This window comes from Balaenoptera musculus, chromosome 10 (genome assembly GCF_009873245.2).
Source record: "Balaenoptera musculus isolate JJ_BM4_2016_0621 chromosome 10, mBalMus1.pri.v3, whole genome shotgun sequence".
Classification (NCBI taxonomy): Eukaryota; Metazoa; Chordata; class Mammalia; order Artiodactyla; family Balaenopteridae; genus Balaenoptera; species Balaenoptera musculus.
In genome coordinates, this window is record NC_045794.1 from 97580276 (window position 1) to 97607054 (window position 26779).

The 26779-nt window shown below is 40.3% G+C and overlaps 1 protein-coding gene across 1 annotated transcript in view; it reads left to right on the plus strand.

Annotated features, from left to right (window-relative positions):
* The first annotated feature begins 1054 nt into the window (after positions 1 to 1054).
* Positions 1055 to 26779, plus strand: part of WBP2NL (WBP2 N-terminal like) — a 30569-nt gene continuing 4844 nt past the window's right edge. Inside the window, exons 1-6 of the mRNA XM_036866738.1 lie at positions 1055 to 1116; positions 11915 to 12023; positions 12284 to 12425; positions 12593 to 12685; positions 17489 to 17599; positions 25832 to 26282. Coding sequence (XP_036722633.1) covers positions 1055 to 1116; positions 11915 to 12023; positions 12284 to 12425; positions 12593 to 12685; positions 17489 to 17599; positions 25832 to 26217 — 903 coding nt within the window. The 3' untranslated portion in view covers positions 26218 to 26282. The remainder of the gene's footprint in view (positions 1117 to 11914; positions 12024 to 12283; positions 12426 to 12592; positions 12686 to 17488; positions 17600 to 25831; positions 26283 to 26779) is intronic.

Below are 26779 nucleotides of genomic sequence, written 5' to 3' on the forward strand. Positions count from 1 at the left end.
ATATATATATCTGGGACTTCCCTGGGGGTCCAGTGGTTAAGACTCCACCTTCCCAATGCAGGGGACACGGGTTCGATCACTGGTCGCATGAAGATCTTGCATTATGCTTGGTGCAGCCTAAAAAAAAAAAATTTTTTTTAAAGTACATATATTTCTGAAATCAGCATACATCTTACAACTGATGTCCCTTTATTTGGCAACTTTTTTTCCTTCGAGTTACGCTTTAAAATGGTGCATTTTACAACTGACAACATCTTAAATTTGATGAAATATGGTAGGTAGTCCAGAAGATGTTAACATCCTTCTGTTTAAAGCCCTCTGGTGCTATTGGTGAAGCTTAAAGTAAATAAGAATACATACAACATTTTAGTCTTAAAAGCAATTCTGGTATAACGTATCCCACCTGATCCTCACAGTCACCCTTTGGAGGAGGCAGGGCAGGTATGATGCGTGCCACAGAGACAAAAGGCTCTCTCCATCTTGGAGCTGGAACGGACTCACACAGGGTCGAAATTCCCCCTTTGATTTCCTGACCCAGCTCACGCACCCTTTCCCGGATGCTGCCTCACAAGAAATCGGCTCTGATCCCAGGCTTTCTCTGGTGGAAGAAAGTTCTGCTCGCCTTAGGAGAGGTGAGGAATCGTTCTGACCCTTTCTGCAAAGAGCAACAGCTTCCTGACTCAGGCCAGGGAGGGGGTAGGAAAATTCCACTTTTAATTTTGATTCCCGACAGGACCAATTCAAGTTCATACCCGTGGGCAGCGGGGCAGCCACGTAGGGGCCAAGATGGTGAATCACTGTCGAGGAGGCCACTCATCACTCACTCCTCTGCGCTCCGGGGGTGGAGTCAACTCCCTGGACCCGCCCCCTTCCCCATCAGGGCTGTCTCAACCTTGACTCCGCCTGGTCCTCTGACTAAGGCCCCTCACGTGACCAGCCGCCTCAGTCCCTTACGCCATAATCTCCGCGCTCCCCTTCAGAGCCCCACCCAACAGCTTGGCGCAGGCCCCGCCCCTTCCCATCTGAGGGGCGGCAGGAGCGGCCCTGGGGCAGGATGGCGGTGAACCAGAGCCACAGCGAGAACCGTCGTGGGGCCCTCATCCCCTTCGGCGAAAGGTGCGTGAAAGGAAGCCTGCGGAGCTGTCAGAGGAGGCAGCAGATGCACGGGGAACTGGCGGCTCACAAACTCTCAGCGCCTCAGGGACTTTCCCGCCTTTTCCGCGTGCGCAGCGGGCGTAGCTCCGCCCCGACGCTAGGGCGCGTGCTGCCTCGCGGGTGTTCGGAATGTGAAAGCGGGAGCGGGGGGCCGTCGCACGTGTGAAGGGCGCGTGCTCAGGGAGCGAGGCGTGTGCTGCCTCAGAAGAAAGGTGGACGTGCAGTGGTGGGAGTGGGGAGTCGCACCGACCCTCCGGGTCGCGTGCGGCTGCTGTTAGTGCGCTACCTTTGTAGAGTGACGGGAACAAGGTCCCAGGCTTCTGGGAGGTAGAAGAGGCGTGAGTGTCTTTGGGATCTTTCTGCAAGGATCCTGAACTGTCAGGGGCCTCTCCTCACTCTCAGAACTTCGAAAAGCCCTCTCTCGTCTTCGCCCCAACCAAGGAGATGACTGGTCTTACTTTTTTGAAAAGATCAGGACCGGAAGAAGACGCGTCTAGGAAGAAGGATGCTCTCTTGCCTCCCATGGCGGCCTTGGGGTTTGCACCGATCGCTCTGTGTGGTGCTAGCGGTGACCGCCGCTCGCCCCTCTCCTCTCGCCTCTGTCAGGCTCAGCCCGGAGCCGCCCATTTTCACCTCCCCACCTAACACCTCGACTCTGCTCCACTCCCCTCCTTCATCCCCCGCCCCCATTTTTCCAGAGGCCTGCTCCATCTCCCCGGCACTTCTTAAAAGTGCTCCTCTCTGCTCCGATTTGCCCTCGTTTTCCTTTGCGCTCGCCTAGCAGTGAGACTCTGAAACCCAGGGCTGTGCTCAAGTGAGGCAGAGCACACCTACGTCGCTTTGAATGCATCTGTCGGGAAGACCCTTTAAGTCAGTACCAACTGCTGATGTCCAGATCTGTTTTCTATGCTTCCTTCCCCAGAATATTTTCTTGACAGATTTATACGCGCCGTCAAGGCGGTAGGTTCTCCCTTGCTCCTGAAGGACCGCTGCCGTTTGTTCAGTTTTGTAGTAGGAGATGATTGCCCACCATTCTGACCGCGTGCACACTGGCCTAGAGAACGCTGACCTGTGTGCCTGTGGCTCTGTGCCTCGAAGCCACTTCTAATCTGGTGTTTGGGTGTCTTCTCATTCAGGCTACGAGTTTGTCTGCTTTTCTGTTTGTGTGCTGGAGGCAGGGAATGAAGCATGGTTTTAAAAAATTGTGACATATGCTGATTTTATGGTCCTTTGAATTACGTTTGTGGGGTCCTTTGCGTGCTCTTGAATGGTTAACCATAGCCGAGCACTGTGCACGGGCTCTATCTGCTCTCTGCAATGCTCTATCTGCAATGCTCTATCTGCAATGAGGATCAGTACTCGTTTCCTCCTTTCACAGGTGGGAAAACTGAAAGAGAAGTAATTTGCTTAAAATCACATGGCCAGTGCATGTGGGAGAGCTCTGAACTTAGGTACTGTGCATTCACTCTCTACTCTGGCTGCCCCTCTGAAAGGAAAAGGACTGCTTCTCTTCTTTCTTCTCAGCAAAGAAGTCTCTGTAGGTGCTCTGGCTTCCTGGATAAAAACCACTTTAAAGAAATAGCTTGAGAGGGAGAAGATTGGTTATATTTTGACTTCTCTGGACTATTCACAATACACAGTTGAGAAATTCATCACAGCTTGGCTGTGTTGCGTGGAGATTTTTTTCTGATCCCAGCTAAAAAGTCATAAATGTGTGGGCCAGACTCTACTGGTAAAAAGGGAAGACATTGAGTTTTGTTTGCTTTTAAATCCATATTCAAAAATGTGTGCAGGTAAAACCATGTAGAAAAATTGGGAAAAATTTTAAATTACCCCAAATTCCTACATCCAGTGCTTTTTGCATTTTGGTATGCATCCTTCTGTACTTTCCCCTGTGGAAATATACACACCTTCCCCTGTCAGACTGCTTTGTAACTTGTTTTTCTCATTTACCAATGTATTAGGGATGCTTTCCAGTATCGTTATCTACATCATTGTTTTCAATGTCTGGTACTCCAGTATGCATACATATTTGCTCAAGCCCGTATCTGGGATAGTCTGATTTTTTTTTTTTTAAAAAAGGAGGATATATTCTTTCTTTTTTTTTTTTTTTGGCTGCGTCGGGTCTTCATTGCTGCTCGCGGGCTTTCTCTAGTTGCGGCGAGTGGGGGCTACTCTTCATTACAGTGCGCAAGCTTCTCATTGTGGTGGTTTCTCTTGTTGTGGAGCACGGGCTCTAGGCACGCGGGCTTCAGTAGTTGTGGCACGCGGGCTCAGTAGTTGTGGCTTGCAGGCTCTAGAGTGCAGGTTCAGTAGTTGTGGTGCATGGGCTTGGTTGTTCCACGGCATGTGGGATCTTCCAGACCAGGGCTGGAACCCGTGGCCACTGAATTGGCAGGCGGATTCTTAACCAGTGCGCCACCAGGGAAGTCCCAGATAGTCTGATTTTAATGTCATTGCTGCAGTGAACTTTTTTTTTTTTTTTTTGCAGTGAACTTTTTAAAGATTTATCTTTTTTTTTTTAATTTTATTTTATTTATTTATTCATTTATTTATTTATTTATTTATTGGCTGTGTTGGGTCTTCGTTTCTGTGGGAGGGCTTCCTCTAGCAGCGGCAAGCGGGGGCCACTCCTCATCGCGGTGCGCCGGCCTCTCACCATCGCGGCCTCTCCTGTTGCGGAGCACAGGTTCCAGACGCGCAGGCTCAGTAGTTGTGGCTCACGGGCCTAGTCGCTCTGCGGCATGTGGGATCTTCCCAGACCAGGGCTCGAACCCGTGTCCCCTGCATTGGCAGGCAGACTCTCAACCACTGCGCCACCAGGGAAGCCCTAAAGATTTATCTTTGCCCACCTGTCAGAATGTTTCTTTCAGATATATTCCTGAAAGTGGAATTGTGGGATCAGAGGACACAGATGTTTTAAAAAATATTTTAAAAATATATTTTTAATATGAAAATTCTTGTCAAAATATTTTAAAATATTAAATATATTTTATATTTAATATATTTATAAATAGAAGTACATTTATTGCAAAATTACCCTACAGAATTATATCAAATTACATTCCTTTTAATACTTTGAGTGCCCAATGCCAACACCCTGTGTTAATCTTTGATAGCTCTGCCAGTCTGATCATGGAATCTGAATAATGAAATCTTTTTTTAAAGCTTAATTGCTAATGAAATTATTTTTGTCTTATGGTTATTGGCTATTTATATGTATTTGGTAAATTTTCTTGGTTCATAAATGTTCTCCATTTTTTTGCTGAGTTGTTCATTTTTTAATAAATTTATTTATTTATGTATTTATTTTTGGCTGTGTTGGGTATTCGCTGCTGCACGCAGGCTTTCTCTGGTTGTGTCGAGTGGGGGCTACTCTTGGTTGCGGTGTTCGGGCTTCTCATTGCGGTGGCTTCTCTTGTTGCAGAGCACGGGCTCTAGGCACGCAGGCTTCAGTAGTTGTGGCTCATGGGCTCTAGAGCACAGACTCAGTAGTTTAAGCCCGTGGCGCACGGGCTTAGTTGCTCCGTGGCATGTGGGATCTTCCCAGACCAGGGCTTGAACCTGTGTCCCCTGCATTGGCAGGAGTATTCTTAACCACTGTGCCACCAGGGAAGCCCCCTGTGTGTGGATTTTAAAGGTTTTCTACATATAAGATCATGTCATCTGTGAACAGAGTTAATTTTACTTCTTCCTTTCCAATGTGGATGCCTTTTATTTATTTTTCTTGCCTAACTGCACTGACTAGGACTTCCAATTCTATGCTGATTAGAAGTGGTGAGAGTGGGCATCCTTACCTTTTTCCAGATCTTAGAAGAAATGCTTTCATCTCTCACCATTGAGTATGATGTTAGCTGTGGGCTTTTCATAAATGGCTTTTATTATTTTGGTGTAGTTTCCTATGATTCCTAGTTTGTTGAGTGTGTTTATCATGAAAGAGTGTAAAATTTTGTCAAATGCTTTTTCTGCATCAATTGAGATGATCATGTGGTTTTTTTGTCCTTCATTTTGTCAATGTGGTATATTACATTGATTGATTTTCTTTAAAAAATCTATATATTTAAAAAAATTTTTTATATTAAGTTTTATCCTTTTCCTAACCTGTCCCTATTCTCTCCACAGCCCCCCACCCTGGCCCCTTGCCTCTGGCAACACCCTACTTCTCTGTTTCTTTGAGTTTGACTTTTTAAAGATTCCACATTTAAGTGATTCCATGCAGTATTGTCTTTCTCTGTGTGGCTCTCTCTCTCTCTCTGTGCATATATATATCTATCTCACATCTTCTTTATCTGTTCATTCATTGATGGGCACTTACATGGTTTCCATATCTTGGCTATTATGAATAATGCTTCAATGAACATGGGAGCACAGATAATTGTTTGCTATCCTATTTTCATTTCCTTTGGATATATACCCAGAAGTGGGATTGCTGGATCATAAGGTAGTTCTATTTTTATTTTATTGATTGACTTTCATATATTAAACTATCCGTGCATTCCAGGGATAAATCCCAGTTGGTCATGGTGTATAATCCTCTTAATGTGTTGTTATATTCAGTTTACTAGTATTTTTTTTTGAGGATTTTTTACATCAGTATTTTTCTGTTTTTTCTTATTGGAAGTTTCTTGACTACTGATTCAGTCTCTACCTGTTATAGGTCTATTCCAATTTTCTTTCTTTAGTCAATTTTGGTAGTTTTTTTCTAGGAATTTACCCATTTAATCTATGTTATCTAATTTGTTGCCATACAATTGTTCATATATTCTCTTATAATCTTATTTTAAATCTCTGTAAGGTCTGTGATAACATCCCCACCTTCTTGCTTTTTTAAAAAAATGTTATTTATTTATTTATTTATTTTTGGCTGCATTGGGTCTTCGTTGCTGTATGCAGGCTTTCTCTAGTTGCAGCGAGTTGGGGCTGTTCTTCATTGTGGTGCACAGGCTTCTCATTGCGGTGGCTTCTCTTGTGGAAGAGCATGGGCTCTAGGCAAGTGGGCTTCAGTAGTGTGGCTTGCAGGCTCAGTAGTTGTGGCGCACAGGCTTAGTTGCTCCGCGGCATGTGGGATCTTCCTGGACCAGGGCTTGAACCCATGTCTCCTGCATTGGCAGGTGGATTCTTTTTTTTTTTTTTTTAATAGCTACTTTATTTATTTATTTATTTATTTTTGGCTGTGTTGGGTCCTCGTCTCTGTGCGAGGGCCCTCCCCAGCCGTGGCAAGTGGGGGCCACTCGTCATCGCGGTGCGCAGGCCTTTCACTATTGCGGCCCCTCCCGTTGCGGGGCACAGGCTCCAGACGCGCAGGCTCAGTAATTGTGGCTCACAGGCCTAGTTGCTCCGCGGCACGTGGGATCCTCCCAGACCAGGGCCCGAACCCGTGTCCCCCGCATTAGCAGGCAGACTCCCAACCACTGCGCCACCAGGGAAGCCCTGGCAGGTGGATTCTTAACCACTGTGCCACCAGGGAAGCCTGACATCCCCAGTTTCATCCATAGTTTTAGTAATTTGAGTTTTCTTTTTTCCTTGGTCAGTTTAGCTAAAGATTGGTACATTTTGTTGATCTTCACAATGAATTAACTTTGGTTTCATTGATTCTATTTTTCTATTCTTTATTTCATTTATCTCCATTGTAGTCTTTATTATTTCCTTCCTACTGCTAGCTTTGGGTTTCATTTGCTTTTATTTTTCTAGTTCCCTAAGGTGGAAAGTTAGATTATTAATTTGAAATCTCTCTTTTAAAAAATGTAGGCATTAAAAGCTATAAATTTCCCTCTTAAGCACTGCTTTTGCTGCATCTAAATAGTTTTGGTATGTATGCTTTTGCTTTCATTTAGATCGAAGTATTTTCTAATTTCACTTATGATTTCTTCTTTGACCCATTGGTTGTTTAAGAATGTGATGTTTAATTTCCGTATATTTGTTACTTTGTCAGATATCCTTCACTTAATTTTTTTCTAATTTCATTCCATTGTAGTCATAAAAGATATTTTGTATGATTGCAGTCTTCATAAATTTCGTGAGACTTGTTTTGTGCCCTAACATATGGTCTGTCCTAGAGACTGTTCCATGTGCACTTGAGAAGAACGTGTATTCTACCTTTGTGGGGGGGGGTGTCCTTATATGTTAGGTCTAGTTGACTTTTGTTAGAGGTATCCATGCTTATCATTGTTGTATCTTTTTGATGATTGACCCTTTTATCTTTATAGAAGATTCCTCTTTGTCTTGTAATAATTTTTAAGTCTATTTTTTTCTGGTATTAGTATAGCCACTTCAGCTCTCTTTTGGTTACTGTTTCATGGAGTATCTTTCTCCATCCTTTTACTTTCAACCTATTTGTGTCTTTAGATCTCAAGTGAGTTTTTGTAGACAGTCTATAGTGGTAATATGTTTTAAAAAAAAAATTCTACCATTCTCTGCCTTTTAATTGGGGACTTTAATCCATTTACATTTAATGTAATTATTGATAAGGAAGAACTTAACTTCTGCTCTTTTGCTATTTGTTTTCTATATTTCTTATATCATGTTTGTTCCTCAGTTCCTCCATGAGTGCTTTCTTGTGTTTAACAGATATTTCTTAGTGTACCATCTCGATCCTTCTTCATTTCCTTTGGTGCATGTATTTTAGTTATCTTCTTTGTGGTTGCCCCACAGATTATGTTTAACATCTTAATTTATAACAATCTAGTTCAAATTAATACCAACTTAGTTTTAATTATATGTGAAAACTTTACTCCTACATAGCTCTGCCCTCTTATATTGTGATTGTCACAAATTACATCTTTATACATTGTGTGCTCATCATTATAGATTTATAATTATTGTTTTATGCAATTGTGTTTTAAATCATATAGGATGAAATGAAATGAACAAACCCAAAATGCGTTAATACTGATTTTTAATTTACCTATGTAATTATCTTTCCCAGTGTTCTTTATTTCTTGATGTTGATTTCATTTACTGTCCAGTGTCTTTTTATTTCAGGCAGAAGGACTTCCTTTAGAATTTCTTATAGTTCAGATCTAGTAGTGATAAACTCTCTCAGTTTTTGTTCACTTGGTAATGTTTTAATTTTTCCTTAATTTTTGAAGGATAGTTTGGCCAGATATAGAATTCTTGGTTGACAATTTTTTTTTCTTTTTAGCACTTTGAATATTTCATCCCACTACCTCCATGTTTTCTGGTGAGAAGTCAGCTGTTTGTCTTATTGAGGATTCCTTGTGCATGATAATTTTCTTCTCTTGCTGCTTTCAAGATTCTCTGTATGTGGCTTTCAGCAGTTTGATTGCAGTGTGTCTTGGTGTGGATCTCTTTGAGTTTATCCTACTTGGAGTTTGCTGAGCTTGGATGTGTAGATTCATGTATTTCATTAAATTTGGGAAAATTGTGGACATTATTTGTTCAAAAATTCTTTATTCCCCCTTTTTTCCTCTCCTCTCCTTCTGCCAGTCACATAATACATATGTTGATATGTTTGATTGTGTTCCACAGGTCTGTTAGACTCTGTTCCTTTTTCTTCATTCTTTTTTCTTTCTGTTACTCAGGTAGTAACTATTAATCTCAATTGACCTATTTTCAAGTTCACTGATTCTTCTGCCTGCTGAAATATGCCATTAAGTCCCCCACTACTGAACTTTTTATCTCAGTTATTATAGTCTTCAACTCCAGAATTTCTATTTGGTTCCTTTTTATAATTTCTATCTTTTTATTTTTGTATTCTCTATGTGATGAGACATTGTTTTCATCCTTTTCCTTAAGTTATTAAGTCATTGTTTCTTTTAACTTTTTGAATATATTTTAAATAGTTTATTTAGAGTCTTTGTCTAGTTAATCTAATTTCTTGGCTTCCTAAGGGGCAGTTTCAATTAATTTTTTAAAATAAATTTATTTATTTATTTATTTATTTATGGCTGCTTTGGATCTTCATTGCTGCGTGCCAGCTTTCTCTAGTTGAGGTGAGCAGGGGCTACTCTTCGTTGCGGTGCTCAGGCTTCTCGTTGTGGTGGCTTCTCTTGTTGCAGAGCATGGGCTCTAGGCACATGAGCTTCAGTAGTTGTGGCTCACGGGCTCTAGAGTGCCTGCTCAGTAGTTGTGGTGCACAGGCTTAGTTGCTCTGTGGCATGTGGGATCTTCCCGGACCAGGGCTCGAACCCGCGTCCCCTGCATTGGCAGGCAGATTCTTAACCACTGCACCACCAGGGAAATCCCATACTTTCTTGTTTCTTTGCATGCCTCATGATTTTTTTTTTGTTGAAAACTGGACATTTTTAAAAATTATAATGTGGCAACTCTGGAAATCAGACTCTCCCTCTTCCACAGGGTGTTGTTGCTGCATGTTGTAGTTATTGTTTAGTGATTTTTCTGAACTAATTTTGTAAAGTCTCTATTCTTTGTCATGTGTGGCTAATGACACGTGTGGCCTCTTTTATGTTAATTTAGAGGCTAGCTAGTGATTTGACAGTTTACTTGTATGTTTGGAACAACAACAAAAAAATCTCAGCCTTTGCAGATGGACTGTGTGTGTGTGTGTGTGTGTGTGTGTGTGTGTATTGGAGCCTGTCTTTATCACTCAGCTAGGCAGTTTAAAACTCTGTCTTAGCTTTCACTGCCTGCTTGAGCAGAGCCTCACTGTCAGCCAGAGGTAACAGTTTTAGGGCCTTCTCAGGTTTCTTCTGAGCATGAACTCAGCCCTGAAAATGTATGTGTGGTGCTTTCTAGATTCCCATGAACATGTCAGAGGTTTTCAAAGCCTTTATTCCTCAAAGCAGCTCATTTCCCAGTCTTTCCTTCCTCACTTTTCAGTTTTTTTATTGTTTGCCCAAAATGTCATTCTTTGCCCCAGATATCAGCTCTAACACATTTGCCTTGAAATGTTTTTGACAAATGTGCCCTAGGTAGCTGCCTAAGTCCTAAGAGAGTTTTGAGTTAGGCACATGCCCTTAGAGCTAGTCCTCCAGGAAGCCACTGGACAGGTCAAAACAGACAACCACAGTAAGGTCTGTTCTCCTCCCTCCAGTAGTGGGCACCTATACTGAGAATGTGGGTTGTTGTTGTCAAGGCTGTTGCCAAACTGGGGAGTGGAGGATAGTACTAGGGTAAGTTAAAGTGCACAAAGCTCTCTTATTGACATTCAACTATTTTTTTCTTGATTAAACATTCCCCTAGTTGCTATAAACTTTTGATTAAATTCTAGAGTTCTAGGCTGACATTTAGAGTTCCTTATTCCACCATTTTTGCTGACATCCTGTTTTTTCATAGTCTCTTAAAAAGCCCTTTTTATCCATACACCACCATCCTAGTTCCTGTTCTTATTACCTCATATCAGAACTATTTTAGGAACTCTTAAATGGATCCCTCTGACATACCACCACTTCCTTGATCATGTGACTTCCCTGCTGAGACAGCTGCAAGTCACAGTTCTGCCTTGCCTATTGAATGATGTCTCCAAGCTCTAGTCCCAGCATGATTCCAGCTTTATCTCACTATTCCTCCCAGTCTCACTTCCATGCTGTTTTGATGAATCCACACAGGTAGGCTGCTCCCAAGTACGCAGTTTTCTTTCCACTGCATACCTCCATTAATGCTGTTTGCTCCCCATCAGGATTTTCCCCTACCCTCACTTCTGCCTACTGAAACACTATTCATCTCTTAAGAATCAGCTCAATGGGACTTCCCTGGTGGTCCAGTGGTTAAGACTCTGGACTCCCAATGCAGGGGACACAGGTCGATCCCTGGTTGGGAAGCTAAGATCCTGCATGCTGCACGGCATGGCCTAAAAAAAAAAAAAGAATCAGCTCAAATGTCAACCTTTCTGTAAAGTCATTCCTAATTACTTCAACCAAGAGCTAATCTCTCCTTCCACCAAACTGCCATGGTATTTTTGTTCCATTTATGTGATGTATGTCATATATTTCTTGCATTATTACCTATATTCATGTTTTCATTCACTCATTCTTTCAATATTTAGTAGCACCCACTTATATATTTATAATTTATATATATAAATTACTAAGAAAGGGAAAAAACCCAATAGGATTCTATGAGTAAGAATAGGATGAGTCCAAGTTTTTCAGGTTAGGAGTGCAGGGAGAACACGACAGACAGAGGGAACATGTCAGAGGGTTCGGGAGCACTCTGTGTGTGCCTTATGTTCTTTACCAGAGTCCAAGAAACATTTCCGTTAACAAAGTGCTTTATACCAACTGCACAAGAAGTAGAAGAATTAATGAATATACATTAAGAATAGAATTAGGTTTGATAAGAAAGAAGAACCCAATGGGGCTTCCCTGGTGGTCCAGTGGTAAAGAATCCGCCTTCCAATGAAGGTGAAGGTGGGTTCGATCCCTGGTCGGGGAACTAAGATCCCACATGCTGTGGGGCAACTAAGTCCGTGCACCTCAACTAGAGAGCCCTCGTGCCGCAGTGAGGAGCCTGTGAGCCACAGTGAAAGATAACGAGTGCCACAACTAAGACCCAACGCAGCCAAAAATAATTAATTAATTAATTAATTAATAAGAGTGGGGGAACCAATTTTTTTTAAAAAAAGAACCCAATGATAAAGAAGAAGAAGAAGAAGTGTGAATTGTCAGAGAATAAGATCATTTAAATTCCTTTCTATTTTAATAAAATAGTAGTAGCAGCAGCAGCAGCAAGTAACATTTATTAAAATCTCCCTCCAGGCTAGGATCTATGCTAAGAGCTCTGTTTGTATAATTTTATATAGATTCTAAATTGTGTGCTGTCTGCCCTGTCTTTTCTGCAGTGTCTTGAAGCAGAGTCAGGATGTGGACCTCTCCTTCCTACAGCAACCAGTGGGATCTGATCTCTTTAATGGTACAAAAAGAGGAACACTGTTTCTCACTTCATACCGGGTAATTTCTACTTCTACTTTGATCTGATTAACTCTGCATTTGTTTTCCTTAAAATGGAGAGTGGTTAAACATTGACTTTCAAAGTATTTTAAACCATTTCTCCTTTGAGATTTTCCATGTTGAAGTGTGATGGAAGAAAATTGGTGATGTTTCTCAATTAGGCCAGAATGCCAAAGCAGCCTTAACTTCAGAGTTGCTCTTATATGTCTCAATCCATGGACAAATTGCATTCCTTTTCCAAAGTTTCTTTTCTCTCTTAGGTGATCTTCGTGACTTCACACTTAGTCAATGACCCCATGCTTTCTTTTATGATGCCATTTGGTCTGATGAGTAATTGCACCATTCAACAACCAATCTTTGCCCCCAACTACATTAAAGGAACCATTCAGGCAGCTCCGGATGGTAAGTGTCCCCCCTCAGAAGTGTATTTTTTCTCAAAAGCTTCCAGAAGGTTTAAGATTCAGACTTGGCCCCTGCTTCATTGGATAGTACTTCTCTTAGTGTTTGTGGCAGTCCTTCTGTTACAGCATGCCAGCCTCTTAGTGAGTGTGTGCCATTTCTTCCTCCAGGTGGCTGGGAAGGACAGGCTATTTTTAAATTATCCTTCAGAAAAGGAGGTGCCATTGAATTTGCCCAGCTGATGATGAAAGCTGCCTCTGCTGGTGAGTGATGCTGATAAAACTATCAAGCGCTTTGGGGTTTGGGGGCCTGTGTAACTGAAGTAAGACTGTTAACTAGTGAAGACCTCTGGCCTCTGTGGTCAGGCGGTTGATATTTGCACATGTATTCAGCGGGCATTTCCTGAGCCTACTGACTATGTGCCAAGTAACATACTACGTGCTAGGAACACAAGATTTAGTCCCTCCCTGTCCTGAAGGAGTTTGCAGTCTAATGGGAGCTTACCGTCAGACACCTGAACAACTAATTATACCTGATAGTCTTTTGTCCATTTAAGTGCCGGTCTCATGTATCACTGAGTAGTCTTGATTTCAGTAGGGTTGCCTTGGCTCTTCTTCCTCTGGAATGGCTTTTTGTCTTCTCTCCTTTCTGACTTTGCCTTTGCTTCTCTTAGGTTTAATTCCCATCTTCCATGGGACTAAAGCATGGGAAGAGGTACCGTCAAGCCCTGCAGCACTGATCTAATGGATGTACCAGAGGGTACAATTAATCTTTTTATGTTATGTTTTAATTCAATCTAGCCTCACTTTATATCCCTCATTCTCTCACCTTTTGTACTCCAATCCAACTGGATTTCTTTGTGCCTTGCTCTCCCATCTCTGAGCCTTCATGCTATTTGCTCTGTCTGGAATGCTCTTCCCCTTTCTCCCTTGCCTTCTCCACCCCCAACTCCAATCTAGTTGAGACAAACACAGTCCAGTAGAGATAGACATATGCAAATACATTATTGTATCTTATGGCATGTGCTGTAATAGAGGCATGGACAAAGTGCTGGGGACACACAGAAGAATGTAGTGAATTTTCTACCTTAGAAGACTGACTGGATCATGATGCTATAGACCATAGTCAAGAGTATAAGAGATAGTCTAGGGAATTCCCTGGTGGTCCAGTGGTTAGGACTTGGTGCTTTCAGTGGTTGGGGGTCTGCCCGGGTTCCATCCCTGGTCAGGGAACTAGGATCCCGCTAGCCACGTGGCCAAAAAAAAAAAAAAAAAATGAGTATAAGAGATAGTCTAAATTGGAGAGGAAATGAGTTCAACTTTAGACATAGTAATTAATACTAGCTAATATTTATTGAATGCTTATCATATACTGGGCAGTGTTCCAAGGCCTTTACATGTGTTAATTTATTTAATCCTCACAAAAACTTATGATGTAGGTTCTATCATTATCCCCAATGTATAGCTGGGGAAACTGAGTCAGTGATGGTTATATAATTTCCCAAGGTTATACAGTTAGCAAGTGGTGGAGCTGGAATTTGAACCTTAAACCTACTCTCTCTCTCTAAACTTTCATTTTGAAAAAAAATCAGATCTATAGAAAAGTTTTAAGAATATTACAATGAACTCCCATGGACCTTCATCTGGATTAACCCATTATTAACATTTTCCCACATTTGCTTTTTTTAAAAAAATAAATTTATTTATTTATTTATTTTTGGCTGTGTTGGGTCTTCATTGCTGCACGCAGGCTTTCTCTAGTTGCGGTGAGCGTGGGCTACCCTTCATTGCGGTGCATGGGCTTCTCATTGGGGTGGCTTCTCTTGTTGCAGAACACGGGCTCTAGGCGCGCGGGCTCAGTAGTTGTGTCGCATGGGCTTAGTTGCTCCGTGGCATGTGGGATCTTCCCAGACCAGGGCTCGAACCCGTGTCCCCTGCGTTGGCAGGCGGATTCTTAACCACTGCGCCAGCAGAGAAGTCCCCACGTTTGCTTTATGTTATTCTTTTTTTTTCTGCTTTTGTTTGAACTATTTGGGAGTAAGTCACAAAGATCATTTCCTTCATTTCTAAATATTTGAGTGTGTATCTCCTAAGAACAAGGGCATTCTCTCATCTAACCTCAGTGTGCTTATCAAATCAGAAAATTTAACATTGAAACAATACTACTGATTATTCAGATTCAAATGATTGACCATTACTATTCCTAATTCTAATAGCATTTTTTTTTCCAATCCAGGATCTAATCCCAGATCACATATTGAATTCAGTTGTCCTATTTCTTTGGTCTCCTTTAGTCTGGGCTCAGCCTTTCTTTTTGTCTTTCATGACCTTGACATTTTAAAAAGAATACAGCCTTATTGTTTCGTAGAATATCCCTTAATTTGTGTTTGTCTGTTTCCTCATGATTATATTCAGGTCACGTATTTTGGCAGGAATACTGTATAAGTCATGTTGTGTCCTCTTGAGCCTACACTCTTAACCCCTGCACCATATTAAGTGTGAGGTACACAAGCTGCTAAAGGCAGTGGACATGCAGCTTGGAGCTCCAAAGATGCACTGTATCAAGACACTGATTTGGAAATCCTCAGCACACAGGTCATCTCTGTAGCCATGTGAATGATGGGCTCATTCAGTGAATTAAGGATGGTATGCCAAGGGTCCTCAGCATTTAAGGGATAGGTAGGGAGGGGTGACCTTCAATGGAGATTGAGAAGGGGCTGATTGAGAGATAAGAGAAGAATCAAGTGAGTTCATTATCCTGGAAGTCAAGGGAGGAGAAAGTTTCAAGCATTACTGGGTGGTCATCTGTCAGCTGCTGGAGAGATGTTTGGTAAAATGAAGACTGAAAAATGTGCATTGCATGTGGAAACTTGAGGTTTTTGGCAGAATTATTAAGAGATTTCAGTGAACTGCTGGAGAAGAAAGGTGATGAAGAACCATATTAGAGAAAATTGAGGAGTAAGAAAATTTGTTGCAGTTACTGTTAAAAATACAGTGCAAATATATAAAGGCCAAGGAGTTCACAAGCTGTACCCAACTAGCAGCTCTTCATGGTCCAGAGGGCAGACAGCATCTGGAAGCCTGACATTGGATAACAGGGTGTCCTACAGACAGAGGGAGTGTAGCTATGAAGAATCCGGGTCAGGGGACACTTGGAAATCCAGTTCCCCTTTGCTACAGATGTCTGGGGAACTTGGGACAATTGCATTCTGGGTCTTGAGTTCCCTCTTATTTTTGGCCTCACAGTACTGAGGGGGCTTATTTTTAGGATTATGAGATAAGGGTCAGGCAACTTCAGGGGATTCTCTTTGTGCTCTCATTAAGTTCTGCTTCTTGGCCTGCAAATGTAGGTCAGTGTCTCAGCCATTGCACAGCCACTTGGAAAGGATTTAGGCAACTTATATGAACTTGGCCCAATGTCTGGAACTGCTCTGGGTCTGATTATGTCATGGTTTAGGTGTGGAAACCTGTGCCTACTCCCCTGGCAGAGTCAGGTCTTGTGAATGGGCTTCCTTGAGGCTTTTGGAATTAATTAAACACCCATCATGCATCATGATCTGATTATTTGACCAGGAAAGGTTCCTTTCGCCTCAGCAGAGTTGCTTTGTCAGGGCTCTTTGATTTAAGTTTTTAGCAAACATGTATTGAGTACCTATTGTGTGCCAAACACTAGGAGAGACAATTGGGAACACAACAGTGAAGGAAACATAAGTACATAGTCCCTGCTTTTGTTAAACTTACGGTCTAGTGAGAGTCATATAAGAAATAAGCAAACATGTAAGTGAATAAAATAATTTCTTATTCTGAAAGGGGATACTAATAGAATATTGAAGGGGAGGGTAACAGGGAAGGATGACAACTTTAGATTCAGAGTGAATTAGTTAAGATAATGCTAGCTATTGAAACAGATAAACCCCAAATTATCAATGGCTTAAGATAATGGATATTACTACTTATATAAAGGCCAATCAACAGGAGTGAAAGGGGACTCTGTTCCACATAGCCCGTCAGGGACCCAGGGTAATAGAGTCTCTGCCATCGTTAACACATGGCTTCCAAGACCTCTTTGGGTAGCCAGAAGAGAGGGGAAGAGAGTAAAGATCTCACCTGGGAAGTTTTCATGGGTCAGGCCTGGAAGCGGTGTACATTACTTCTGATCATATGCCATAGGCCAGAAATTAGTGTGGCAGGCTGATAATGGCTCCCCAAGGTATAATCTGTGTCCTAATCCTCAGAATCTGTGAATGTTACCTTGTTTGTAAAAAAAAAAAAGTCTTTTCAGATATAATTAAGGATCTTGAGATGAGGGGATTACTCTGGATTATTCAAGTGGACCCCAAATACCATCAAAAATGTCCTTTTAAGAGAGATGCAGGGCTTCCCTGGTGGCGCAGTGGTTGAGAATCTGCCTGCTAATGCAGGGGACACGAGTTCGAGCCCTGGTCTGGGAAGATCCCACATGCTGCGGAACAGCTGGGCCCGTGAGCCACAATTACTGAGCCTGCGTGTCTGGAGCCTGTGCTCCGCAACAAGAGAGGCCGCGATAGTGAGAGGCCCGCGCACAGCGATGAAGAGTGGCTCCCACTTGCCACAACTAGAGAAAGCCCTCGCACAGAAACGAAGACCCAACATAGCCATAAAATAAAAATAAATAAATAAATAAATAAATAAATAAAAATTTAAAAAAAAAAAAAAAAAAAAAAGAGAGATGCAGAGGGAGACAAACAGAAGTGCTTTCTTCAGTACTGCCATTACATTGGTCTTTAATGGACTTATCTTGCCAACTTGATAGAATCCTCACTTGGAAATTTTTTCTGAATACCTATCATGGTGGGTGTTATGCTAGGCCTTCAATAAGCACAGGCAAATATACACAATCACTGCCTTCAAGAAGCATACAGTTGAGGACAAGGGCAATATATATGTTTAATCTTGTATCCTGGGAACATTGTTGGACACACATGTAAGGTGATGGTTAATACTCTGTTAATTATTTGGTTGATAGCTGCTGTACCTCTGACTTAAAAGAATTAAAGGGTCCCTATTTTGCCAAACTTGTCTTCTCAGCTGCCAGAGGAATTCCACTTGGAAGTGTAAATTACTGGTTCGGCACTTCAGGACTCTATATAATTACTGCACCAGAGGGCATGATGTGCACCCAACAGACGCCTTGTCCAGGTAAGATATGGCATGGAGGTTCTTCCTGGGAGGTGGAAAAGTATGCCAGGGGCTCAAAGATCTATTCACTGCTACCTTGCCTCCAATTCTGCTGCAAGAGAAGCAACAGAGGTTTGGGGGGCTGGAAAATGGTTGAGTCCATGACTTCATTTCCAGACTAAAACCCAGTGGCAAGTCAGTAAGTGACCAGGCTTCCATTTCAGGTTTACTTTTAACTATAGTGTACAAATATGGAGCATACCTGGGCAACTCCCATCAGTGGGAACAGCCACTTCTGCTTACAGCCTGAGTGGAAACATGTGCTCTTGCCAACTTCCCCCTTCCCCTTTCACACAAGCATAGCCATCATGCTTGTGCCCTACCCTTCAACCTCACTGAGGACTCCAGTCCTGGGCTTTATGCCCTGTACACTTTCCTTTAACAGTCATGCCTGTCCATAGCTGCTGAGTCATGTTCCAGGAGACATAGATCAGTGATTCTCAACTGTGGTCCACAGTCTGTTGGTGGACCACAAAAAGTCTCCTAACAGGTTACCAACAGACCCCCAAATTCAGGCTGTTTCTTGGGTTCTCCTTGGAGCATGACGTACATGTCCATTGGCTTATTTAGTTTTGTATACAACTGAAGGATAGTTATCTATAGTCTTAATAGTTACCTTAGTTTTTAAGGGTTACTAAAATCTAATATTCAAAATCTAAAAGTAAGTGTTGCTAAAGTTTTATTAAAAAGTTTTTGAGTTGAAATTCACATAACATACAATTAACCATTTTTAAATGTACAATTCATTGGTATTTAGGGTATTCACAATGTTGTGCAACCGTCAGCTCTCTCTAGTTTCAAAAGTTTTTCATGACTTCCCTGGCAGTCCAGTGGTTAAGACCACGCTTCCACTTCAGGGGACGTGGGTTTGATCCCTGGTCGGGGAACTAAGATCCCTCATGCTGTGTGGCGAGGCCAAAAAAACAAAACAAAACTTTTTCATCACTCCATAAGAATACCCCATACCCACTAAGTAATCATTCCCCATTGTCCTCTCCCCACATCTCTTGGTTTCCTCTAATCTGCTTTTTGTCTTTCTGGATTTGCCTATTCTGTGTATATCACATAAAAGGAGTCAAGCAACATGTGACCTTTGTGTTTGGCTTATCTCACTTAGCATAATGTTTTCAAGGTTCGTCCAAGCTGTAGCATTATCAGTACTTTATTCATTTTTTGTGGCTGACTAATATTCCATTGCATGTATCACGGTTTGTTATCCATTCATCCATTGATGAACATTTGGCTTGTTTCCACTTTTTGGTTATTATGAATAATAGCGCCTATAAACATTTGTATATAGGTTTCTGGGTGGACATAAGTTTTCATTTCTCTTGGGTATATACCTAGGTTTGGAATTATTGGCTCATATGGTAATTTAATGTTTAACTTTTTTGAGGAACCACCAAACTATTTTCCACAGCAACTGCACTATTTTGTATTCTCACCAGCAATGTACAAGTTCCTATTTCTCCACATCCTTGCCAATGCTTGTTATTTTCCTTTTTTTTGCTTGTTGTTTATATTAAAGCCATCCTAGTGATTGTGAGGAGATATCTCATTATAATTTTAATTTGCATTTCCTTGATGATCAATGATGTTGAACATCTTTTCATGTGCTTGTTGGCCATTTGCATATCTTCTTTGGAGATATATCTATTCCAGTCCTTGCCCATTTTTAACTTGGGTACTTTGTCTTTTCATTGTTTGAGTTGTAAGAGTTCTTTATATATTCTGGATATCCTTATCAGATATGGGACTTGCAAATATGTTGCCCATTCTGTAGGTCATCTTTCACATTCTTGAGAATATCCTTTGATGCACAAAAGTTTTAATTTTTGATGAATTTATCTATTTTTTTCTCTTGTTACTTGTGCTTTTGGTATCAAATTAAGAATCCATTGCCAAGTCCAATGTCATGAAGATCTACCCCTATGTTTTCATCTAAGAGTTTTATAATTTTGGCTCATATTTCAGTTATTGATTCATTATGAGTTAATTTTTTTTAATTTTAAAGAATATTTATTTATTTGGCTACACTGGGTCTTAGTTGTGGCACATGGGATCTTTGTTGCTGCATGCGAGATCTTTTAGTTGCGGCATGCAGGATCTAGTTCCCTGACCAGGGATCAAACCCTGGCCCCCTGCATTGGGAGCACAGAGTCTTAACCACTGGACCACCAGGGAAGTCTCTATGAGTTAATTTTTGTATATGGAGTAAGGTTAGGGTCCAACTCTGTTCTTTTGCATGTGCTTATCCTACCCTTATCCTATTTTGCATGTGTTGTCCAGGAATCATTTGTTGAAGACACTATTCTTTCCCCACTGGGTGATCTTGGCACCCTTGTTGAAAATCAGTTGGTAATAGATGTTAAGGTTTATTTCTGGACTCTCAGTTCTATTCCCATTGGTATATGAGTCTATCCTATGCCAGTACCACATTGTTTTGATTACTGTAACTTTGTAGTAAGTTTCAAAATAGGGAAGTGTGAGTCCTCCTATTTTGTATTTCTTTTTCAATATTGTTTTGGCCTTCCATGGTCCCTTATAGCTCCATATGAATTTGAGAATCACCTTTTACATTTCTGCAAAAAGACCATTAGAATTTTGATAAGGATTGAATTGAATTTGTAGATCAGTTTTGGAGGAATTGCTATCTTAATTTAATATTAAGTCTTCTAACCCATGAACATAGGAACTCTTTTTATTTATGTAGGTCTTCTTTAATTTATCTCAGTAATGTTTTGTAGTTTTCAGTGCACAAGTCTTTTTTTTAAATATTTATTTATTTATTTGGTTGCGCTGGGTGTTAGTTGCAGCATGCAGGCTCCTTAGTTGTGGCATGCAAACTCTTAGTTGCAGTACACACATGGGATCTAGTTCCCTGACCAGGGATTGAAGCCGGGCCTCCTGCATTGGGAGTGCGGAGTCTTATCAATGCACCACCAGGGAAGTCCCAAAGCACAAGTCTTTTACCTCCTTGGTTACATTTATTCCTAGGTATTTTATTCTTTTGGATGCTATCGTAAATGTAATTGTTTTCTTAATTTCCTTTTTAGATTGTTTATTGCTATAATTATGGTTTTTTAATTAAACTTTTTATTTTGAGATAATTGTAGATTCCCATACATTTTTGGAAATAATACTGAGATATTCTTTATACCTTTTACCTAGTTTCTCCCACTGGTAACATTTTGCAGAACTATAGTATAATATCACAACCAGGGTATTGACGTGATACAATAAAAATGCAGAACATTTACATTACCACAAGGATCACTCCTGTTTGTCTTTTTATAGCTACACCTACTTCCCTTCCTCCCCCTCCTCTTTAACGCATGGCAACCACTAATCTGTTCTCCATTTCTATAATTTTGACATTTCAAGATTGTTATATAAATGGAATCATGTAGTATGTAAGCTTTTGGGATAGACTTTTTTCACTCAGCATTATTCCTCAAGATTCACCCAGGTTGTTGCATGTATCAATAATTTGTTCCTTCTTGTTGTTGAGTAATAGTTCATGGTATAGATGTACAAGAATTTGTTTAACCATTCAGCAGCTCAAGTATATCTGGGTTGGTTGCAGGTTTTGGTACAGGTTTTTGTGTGAACATAAGTTTTCATTTCTTGCCCATTAGGATGGCTGCTATCAAAAAAAAAACAGTAAACAACAAATGTTGGCAAGGATGTGGAGAAATTGGAATGCTTATGTACTGTTGGTGGGAATATAAAATGGGACAGCCACTGTGAAAAATAGTATGGAGGTTCCTAAAAATTTTTTTAATGACCCAGCAATTCCACTACTGGGTATATACCAAAAGAATAGAAAGCAGGGTCTAAGAGACATTTGTACACCATGTTCATAGAAGCATTATTCACAATAGGTAATAAAATGAGTTAGGAAGTGTTCCCTCATCTTCAGTTTTTTGGAAAAGTTTGAGAAGGATTGGTATTAGTTCTTTATGTGTTTAGTAGAATTCAACAGTGAAACAATCAGGTCCAGGTGTTTTCTTTGTTGGGAGATTTTTTAAATTATTGATTCAGTCTCCTTACTAGATCTATACAGATTTTCTATTTCTTCGTGATTTAGTGTTATTGGTTTTAGGTTTCTAGGAATTTATCCATTTCTTCTAGGCTAGCCAATTTGTTAACATACTGTTGTTCATAGTAGTGTATTATAATCCTTCTTATCTCTGTAGAATCAATAGTAATGTACCCACTTCCATTTCTAATTTTAATAATTTGACTCTTCTCTTTTTTTTTTGGTCAGTCTAGCTAAAGGTTTCTCAATTTTGTTGATCTTTTTAAAGAACCAGCTTTTGGCTGCACTGATTTTCTCTATTGTTTTTCTATTCTCTTTTTCATTTATCTATGTTCTAATTGTTATTATTTCCTTCCTTCTGCTAGCTTTGGATTTAGTTTGTTCTTCTTTTCTTAGTTCTTTAAGTTTTTAAGTTAGGTTGTTGACTTAGGATCTTTTTTGTTTTTTAGTGTGTTTTTAACTATAAATTTCCCCCTTAGCGTTGCTTTTGCTGCATCCTTGGAGCTTTGGTATATGGTGTTTTTTGTTTGTTTGTTTGTTTTTAATATTTATTTATTATGGGGGGTGGTGGTGGGATGAATTGGGAGATTGGGATTGACATATATACACAAATATGTATAAAATAGATAACTAATAAGAACCTGCTGTATAAAAAAATAAATTTAAAAAAAAGCTCAAAAAAATTTATTTATTTATTTGGCTGCACCGGGTCTTGGTGTGGCATGTGGGATCTTTTAGTTGTGGCATGCAAACTCTTAGTTGTGGCCTGTGGGATCTAATTCCCTGACCAGGGATCACACCCGGGCCCCCTGCATTGGGAGCACCGAGTCTTAGCCACTGGACCACCAGGGAAGTCCCGGTATGTTGTGTTTACATTTTCATTCATCTCTAAGTATTTTCTAACCTCCCTTGTGATTTCTTCTTTGATCCATTTGTGGTTTAAGAGTGCGGTGTTTAATTTCCACAAATTTGTAATTTTTTCAGTTTTACTTCTGTTGTTGATTTGTAAATTCATCCCTTTGTGGTCAGAGAAGCTACTTTGTATGACATCTATCTTTTAAAATCTATCCAGACTTACTTTGTTGCCTAATATATGTTCTATTCTGAAAAATGTACCATGTATACTTGAGAGGAATGTGTATTCTATTGTTGTTGGGTAGAGTGTCATATATATGTCTGTTAGATCCAGTTGGTTTGTTGTGTTTTTTACATCCTCTATTTCCTTATTTATCTTCTGTCTGGTTGTTCTAGCCATCATTGTGAGTGAAAGATATTGAAGTCTCCAACTATTATTGTAGAATTGTCTATTTCTTCCTTCAGTTCTGTCAGTTTTTGCTTCATATATGTGATGGTCTGTCATTAGGTGTGTAAATGTTTATAATTGTTATATCCTTTTGCTGTATTGAACATTTTATTAATATGTAATTTCCTTCTTTATCTCATAATCTTTTTGATGTAAAGTCTATTTTGTCTGATATTAGTATAGCCACTTTTGCTCTCTTTTGGTTACTATTTACGTGGAATATCTTTTTCCATCCTTTTACTTTCAATTTATTTATGTCTTTGTATCTAGAGTAAGTATCTTATACACACAGCATGTAGTTGAATCATGAGTTTTTATTCATTCTGCCAATCTCTGTCTTTTGATTGGGGAATCTAATCCACTTACATTTAAAGTAATTACTGATGATGGGGGCCTTACTTCTGTCATTTCACTATTTGGTTTCTATATACCTTATAGCTTTTTTGTCCCTCAATTCCTGCATTACTGTCTTCTTTTGTGTTTAGTTGATTTTGACTCCTGAACTCCCTGACTTCCCTTCTATGCCCCCAGGACCCACGCGGCCTGGATGGGGCTTTGGAGGGGGAGGTACCAGTCTGGGAGCTCAGCAGGCTCCCCAGCCCGAGTGGGCCAGGCAATCACTCTCCGCTCCTCTCCTGCTCTTCCCAGAGAGTCCCTCCCGCCTGCTTCTCCTGATCTCCCCAGCCTCAGGGGCACTGATCCTGTCTGGCCTCCACTTCTCCTCCCCCCTCAGTCCCCCTACGACCTACTGGCTCACTTTGGGGTTCCTCCCATCTCCTTGGCATCAGAGTCCCCCACCAGCGGCTGGCAGGTGCCTTAGTTGTGGGGAGATGCTAACTCCATGTCTTCCCACACAGCCATCTTGACTCCCACTACTCTCATTTCCTTTTGTTTATATTTCATAGCTGTTCTTTGTGTGTGTGTGTGTGTGTGTGGCTACCATGGGGGTTACGTTTAACATCCTAAAGTTATAACACTAATTTGAATTTTTACCATCTTAACTTCAGTAACATACAAATACTCTGTACCTTTACAGCTCCTCTGTCTTCACCCCTTTCAGTTGATGTCACAAAATTCATCTTTATACATTGTGCCCCAAAAACCATAATCTAATAATTCTTTTAAATGCATTAATCTCTTTAGTTATGTAGAAAACAAAAATGGAATTACAAACCATTGTTATAATAATATTAGCTTTTATAATTGCTCAATGATTTACCTTTATTGATATCTTTATTTCTTCATATGGCTTCAGATTACTGTCTAGTGTCCTTTCATTTCACCCTGTAGGACTCCCTTAAGCATTTCTTGCAGGGCAAGTCTAGTAGTAATGAACTCCCTCAGCTTTTGTTTATCTGGAAACATCTTAATTTCTTTCCCACTCTCACAGGAGTTTGGCCAGATATAGGATTCTTGTTGGACAGTTTATTTCTGGCCTCCAACGTTTCTGATGAGAAATCTGCTGACTTTCTTATTGAGGATCTCTTGTATGTGATTATTCACTTCTCTCTTGCTGCTTTCAAGATTCTCTCTTTATCTTTGGCTTTTGAAAGTTTGACTATAGTGTGTCTCAGTGTGGATCTCTTTGAGTTCATCTTACTTGGAGTTTATTGAGCTTCTTGGATGTTTATATTCATGTCTTTCATCAGATTTGGGAAGTCTTCAGCCATTATTTCTTCAAATATTTTCTCTACAACTTTCTCTCTCTCTTCTTTTTCTGGAACTTCCACAATGTGTATGTTGGTCTGCTTGGTAGTGCCCCACTGGTCCCTTGGGCTCTGTTCACTTTTCTTCAGTCTTTTTCTTTCTGTTCCTCAGTATCAACAATTTTTATTGTCCTGTAGTCAGGTTTACTGATTCTTTCTTCTGCCTATTCAAATCTGAATGTGAATCCCTCTAGTGAATTTTTCATTTCAGTTATTGTACTTTTCAGCTCCAGAATTTTTTTGTTTGTTTCTTTTCTTGTTAGGTTTTCTATCTCTTTATTGATATTTCTATTTTGTTCATATATAATTTTCTTGACTTTCTCCACATTTTCCTTTAGTTCTTTGAGCATCTTTAAGACAGTTCTTTTAATGTGTTTTCTACATAGCTTAAACATAAATATGGATTATAGAAAAATAACTTGACAGTTGTCCATTCACACTGACACAGTTAAATCACTTAGGGAATGTAGCCAAGGAAAAAAATAAAACCCATGTTTATTATAATATTAATTGGAAATTTGGAAGCAACATGCTCTCCAACAACCAGGGAGCACTTATCATAAGTAGCACTTATCAGCATGATAAAATATAGTCCAGCTTTTAATTTATGAAATATATTAATAATATAAAGAACTTTCTCATAATGTCAAGTAAAAAGAGCCAGATTTTTAAAAAATTGTATGTTTGTTATAATCATGATTGTATAAAAAAGATTAACAGAGATCCTACCAAAAAATGCACCAAAATATTAAGTTTTTATCTTTGATGATGGAATTATTGATGACTTTTAAAAATTTATCTCTTCTCTATTTCCCAAATACATATTCCTCATTGAACATTTATTACTTTTTTATCATCAAAACAAACTTTATTAAGTTAAGTATGTATCTGGGTACAACTATAAGTAACATAGAGATATAACTATAGGGTTGTTTTCATGTTGATTTGAATTCTTCCACAAGAATGATAAAGCCTTCAGCTGGTGATGGCTGAAGAATATGGCTTCTGCATTGTTCTGCCTGAATTCTCTTCCTGTGTCAGTTTGCTTCAGTATTATTTTTTATCTTCTACCTCCTTCTTACTTATTCCTTGTCTACTCTAAAAAATGACTAACTGATTTTTTTCCTTCTCAGCATACCCAGTTGTGGTCTACAGACCCCCACCACCAGGATACAGAGCCCCACCAGCAGGATATGGAGCATCACCTGCAGGATATGGAGCCCCGCCTGGGGGATATGGAGCCCCTCCTGGGGAATATGTAGCCCCACCTGTGGGATATGAAGCCCCACGTGGGGGATATGGAGCCAGAGCCCCATCTGCGGGATATGGAACCCCACCAGTGACATATGAAGCCCTGCCTGCAGGATATGGAGCCCCACCAGCTGGAAATGAAGCCCCACCTCCAGCATATGAAGCTCCACCTGCTGGAAATAGAGCTGCCTCTTACAAATCTGTGGCAGCCCAGCCGGAGGCTTCTCTTCCATCTACCTCGTCTTCTCAGGCTCATTTACCACCTTCTAAGAAGTAAACATTGAAGACTCACCAAGCAAAGGGCACCCTAAAACTGAAGTCACAATAAGAAGGATGACTCAGGTATGTGGTTAAAGGCCTGTCTCAGATAGTTGTCACACCCTTTGGAAAGGCAACCTTAGGGGGAAGATGAAACTTTACTTCCATGCCTAGATTTTAGAGGCAGAGTCAACTCTTGATTAGATGGGCTAAAGGAGAAGTAGAATTGTAGAGCTAATTCTCCAATAATTTGGTGTACATTGGGCTGCATTTTTTTTAACATGCCTTGAGTGAGTGTGGAAAAAATGTCCTGCATTTTCCCCTCCCTCATTCAAGAAACATTTATTATGCTCATTTTGCTAGGAACTAAGATATATATTTAAAAATATCAAATTGAACACTTTATTGTTTTTCATAGCATTATTTATATTAGTGAAAGGATGGGACAACTTAAATTTTCAATAGTGAGAGAGAATTTCACAAATTATGGTATATCCACACAATGAAATATTATGCAGCCATTGAAAATGATATCTAGAGGTAGGGGAAGCCTTCTTTAAGAACACCACAAACAATGAAGA